At 36.7% G+C, this 4,341-nt stretch overlaps 2 protein-coding genes across 3 annotated transcripts; one reads left to right on the top strand and one right to left on the bottom strand.

The window, feature by feature from the left end:
- On the top strand, positions 1–2,255 carry LOC106336632 (mitogen-activated protein kinase homolog NTF4-like). The gene is made up of 6 exons (XM_013775521.1): positions 1–308; positions 433–562; positions 978–1,115; positions 1,201–1,533; positions 1,609–1,789; positions 1,874–2,255. Exons 1-6 carry the CDS (start codon positions 76–78, stop codon positions 2,032–2,034), a joined length of 1,176 nt encoding a protein of 391 aa, XP_013630975.1. The 5' UTR covers positions 1–75; the 3' UTR covers positions 2,035–2,255.
- Positions 2,256–2,333: 78 nt separating this feature from the next.
- Positions 2,334–4,246, bottom strand: LOC106336633 (protein FAM133B-like). 2 transcript variants are annotated; one of them, XM_013775522.1, is made up of 5 exons: positions 4,034–4,246; positions 3,376–3,477; positions 2,818–2,953; positions 2,674–2,720; positions 2,334–2,589 (listed from the first exon to the last, which is right to left on the bottom strand). In XM_013775522.1, the coding sequence occupies exons 1-5, from the start codon at positions 4,118–4,120 to the stop codon at positions 2,386–2,388; spliced, it is 576 nt and encodes a 191-aa protein (XP_013630976.1). In that variant the 5' UTR covers positions 4,121–4,246; the 3' UTR covers positions 2,334–2,385. The 2 variants fall into 2 exon arrangements, with proteins under 2 accessions (XP_013630976.1, XP_013630977.1); XM_013775523.1 differs by having other exon boundaries at positions 3,387–3,452.
- Positions 4,247–4,341: the final 95 nt, after the last annotated feature.

Genomic DNA, 4,341 nt, shown 5'->3' with positions numbered 1-4,341 from the left:
CCTTCTCTCATACCATCAACCCAACAAAAAGAACACAAATACCTTACCAACCAAATTGAAAGAATTGGAGTAGTCATGGAACCAACCAATGCTGGTCATGAGATGGTGGAAACTAACGCTAGAGCTACCACTGACGCTCAGCTGTATCCGCCACCCGAAGTGCTAGCCGTTGATGAGAATATTACTGCGAATCCAAGCCATGACGGGAGATACATACAATACAACATACGCGACAATATCATCGAACTCACTGCAAAGTATAAGCCACCAGTCATGCCTATTGGCAGAGGTGCTTATGGCTTCGTTTGGTAATCTCCTTTTAACATTTTTTCATATTATTTGTTTCATCCCTTAAGGGTTGTATGATCTTTGTTTTCTGGTTGCTCTGAATATTACTGACATATTAATAATTTTTTTTTTCTGTTTTTACAGTTCAGCTACAAACTGGGAGACCAATGAAAAGGTGGCAATAAAGAAAATTGATCAGGCATTTGAAAACAAAATCAAGGCAAAGAGAACTTTACGTGAAATCAAGCTTCTTCGTCACTTCGAGCATGAAAATGTCCGTATATGATTTCATCACTATTCTTTTTCTGAGTATCAATGAACTTGCGATTGTTTTTTTTTTTTATTACCGTGAGAATCCGGCGACCAAAATCAACCAACTATCACACGAGGCCCACGGCGCTCCACCTATTCTCGCTATTTAAGGCCGTCCGGATGGCATCGAACCACTTTATTGCGATTGTTCTTGATACCTTTTTAGTTTTCTAGAATATATTTTAATAATTAGGAAGAGTTCGGACCGGACCCTGATTTTGCCTAGGTCCGAGACCAACCATTACTAATGTTTTATGACATGACGTAAAATATCTCTGTCATCGGGAATATCGGCTCGATTCTCTTCTTGATTTTTAATCTTTTTAAAAATTAATCATTAGACCCCTAATATTTAAGTAAATACCATTTTTCTATAGATTATTGGAATCAAAGACCTAATATTGCCTCCTCAGAGAGATGCTTTTGAAGATGTATACATTGCATTTGAGTTAATGGAGACTGACCTTCATAACATCATAACATCCGGTCAAGAGCTAGAGTCACTTCATTACGAGGTTTGAGTTTGATTTTTTTTTCTTAAAACTTCTATCATTTTATTAGAATTTGAAAGTATTCATTTTTTTTTATTTTGTAACGCAGTTTTTCTTGTACCAAATCCTGTGTGGATTAAAGTACATTCACTCAGCCAATGTGTTACATGGAGATTTAAAACCAAGCAACCTCCTCGTGAACGAGAACTGTCAACTAAAGATCTGTGATTTTGGACTTGCTCGTGGTACTTCAGAGCATAATGCAATGACTGAGTATGTTGTCACAAGGTGGTACCGTGCACCTGAGCTTCTCCTGAACTCATCTGCTTACACCTCAGCAATAGATATATGGTCCGTTGGCTGTATCTTCTTGGAGTTGCTGACTCGCAAAACGGTCTTCCGCGGTAGAGATCCTGTTCATCAGCTTCGTTTGATCTTGGAGGTAACAAAAAAGTTACATTAAAACCATTTTAGTGATCTCTTTAACTTAGAAAAAAAATTACACTTTGATTTGCAGCTCCTAGGCTCTCCATCAGAAGAAGAACTTGGATCATTGAGTGAAAATGCTAAGCTATACTTAAGGCAGCTTCCTTATCATGATCGCCAATCATTCTTTGTGGTATTCCCAAACGTGCCTTACCCTGCTCTTGACTTGATAATGAAGATGCTAAAGTTTGACCCTAGACAAAGAATCTCAGGTTCGTAGATACGTTTATGTCTTTCTTTAGCTACATTGAAGTTTTGATTAGACTCTTATTACCATTTCTTTACAATATTTTCAGTTGAAGACGCGCTTGATCATCCATATCTGAGAGAGATGCAAGACTTCACTGATGAACCAGTGTGCATGACCCCCTTCAACTTCGATTTAGAGGAACAGCCATTCACAGAGGGGGAGATTAAGGAGTTAATCTACCGTGAAGCCTTAGCTTTCAGCCCTTAACCAACAGCAGTTGGAAACGGACATTGACTTTGCCTTGGAAGCAATTCATGAAAAAATCCATCATCAGTCTTCTCAACTCATAAAATATTTCTATGTATTAAGATATTGTGCTAGATATCCTAAATAAACCATATTTGGTATTGTAAGATTATATAATATTTACCTAAATAAACTAGAGAAAGAAAATAAATGATTATGTGGGAATTATTATTAACTTTCAATCCAACAAATAATAATAATAATACATTGCAACAAGGAAGAAAACAAATCATATCCTAATTTGAGTATTTTGATCAAGGAAGATCTATTACTCTTGCAATGGTTCTTTTGCATGTTTGTTCATGTCAATTGTCAACTCTTTAGATTGCCAAAGAATCTAGAGAGTGGTACAGGGCCATCGTCTTTAGTTTTGCTAGAGTGTTTGTCTCTGCTGGACTTGTGCTTCTTCTCCTTCTTTGATCTTCTAGAACTTGATCTTGATCTTCTAGAACTTGATCTTGATCTTCTAGATTCTTCTTCATCGCTACTAGATGAAGACTCTGAGGATGAATAATGCTGCAAACTCAACATGGTCAATGTTTATAGAAGCTATAAAAAATAACAAGGCACCATATCTGTTTTTAAGGGCAGTAAAAGCACCTTTCTCTTTTTGCTTCTTTTCTTCTTTGAATCTCTGTCTTTCTTATCTGTGAGATCATTGAGATATTGGAGAAAACAGTTAATAATAAGATCCTCACAAAGAAGGTTTAGATATTCTGTCAGAGTTAAGTTTGATGATACTACCTTTATGGGACTTATCACTAGAATAGTTCCTCCCCTTGGAGAGTTTCAAGGACCTTTCTGCATCTAGCTGAGCTCTATACTCATGCATCAGTTTATCGGTATCTGCTTCAAGTTCTCCCTTTTTCATCTCTTCTTCCTAATCATATATTCAGGTAAAAATAAAGATGCAATCTTAAACATTTTCTAACGTTCCATAATAACAAAGCAGAGAAGCTGCAGATGGTAACAAACTGATGATGCAGGATACTGAAGATGTTTAAGAAAAAAATGAGCTTAACCATCTATAGATTATGCAAAATAAAGAAGCTAGAGCTACTTCAAACCCTCAACATATATGAATACAAAAAGAGTGTGTATCCTGTAGTTGAAGATGAATTAGAACACGGAGAAATGAGGATTAAAGCTTCTAAACTGAAAACATTCATAGTAACCTTATGAAGACGTAGCGTCAATTTTAAATTAAAACATGATTATATAACAAGTATTATGACAAGACATGATGAAGCTTGTGTTAAGCTGTGGAAAGTAATAAAACGAAACATAAAAAAGCTTACTGACCTTTTGCTTACTTTTGTACTCTTCCCAGGTGATGGTGTGGGTAGTCTTGAGACTAGCCAAACGAGCCGCATGCCACTCTGGTGTATGAAATGAACCATCCACCTGAGACACTCCTCATCAGAAACGTTCCAAGTACAGACACAACAAATCATCATCAAGCCGAATTAAAAAAAATAACCAAATGAACAAAGAAGTAGCAAATGGTCCATTATCAAAGCATCTTATTGTTTTTACTCGTCTAAATGCTTCTTGTGTGTTACAGATTGCAATAGGAGACACTTGAACCACTAGACACAAACCTCAATGCTACACTGTAAAGAAACTACATATCAACTTCAATTTTCCTCAAGACATGAACATATATATATCAATGTAAATTGTGCTACGAGGTTCGATTACCAGTTGTTCCTCTGAAACTAAGACTCGTAAGGGAACAAGTTTAGTTCAAATTCAGCTCAATCACTCATAAACACAAAGGTCAAAGTAACCAAAATCAATCAATTCTCAAATTGGATTTCTCAAGGAGACAATCAAACGGCTGTTGAATCACTCTCACACATTAACACAGAGATCAAAACTAGCCATAATCAATCAATTCTCAAATTGGGTTTCTTCAGGAGACGCAATCATTAAGAAAGGAGTATGAAAGGGTACAAACCATTCCATCTTCAACCTCATCGGGCTGAGCTGAGGCGGAGCCAACCCTGGATCTCTGCATAGCCTTGTACGCTTGATTCTTCCCCATTGCTCCCAGAGAAAAACAAAAAAAAAGTCCGAAACTTTCTTTCAGGGAGGAGATAGATTGAGGATCAACGGTCTAAAGGAGAGGCTCTGTTAGAGAAGGCGAGCCAGAGAGAGAGATAGAGAGAGAGACGACAACTTTGAGTTAATAATAAAAGGACCAATTCGTAAATATTATTTATATATACTAAATAGTTTTGAAAATAACAATAACCCCCCCCCCCC

This window comes from Brassica oleracea, chromosome C4 (assembly GCF_000695525.1).
Source record: "Brassica oleracea var. oleracea cultivar TO1000 chromosome C4, BOL, whole genome shotgun sequence".
Lineage (NCBI taxonomy): Eukaryota > Viridiplantae > Streptophyta > Magnoliopsida > Brassicales > Brassicaceae > Brassica > Brassica oleracea.
This window is presented reverse-complemented; position numbering and strand designations above follow the sequence as displayed.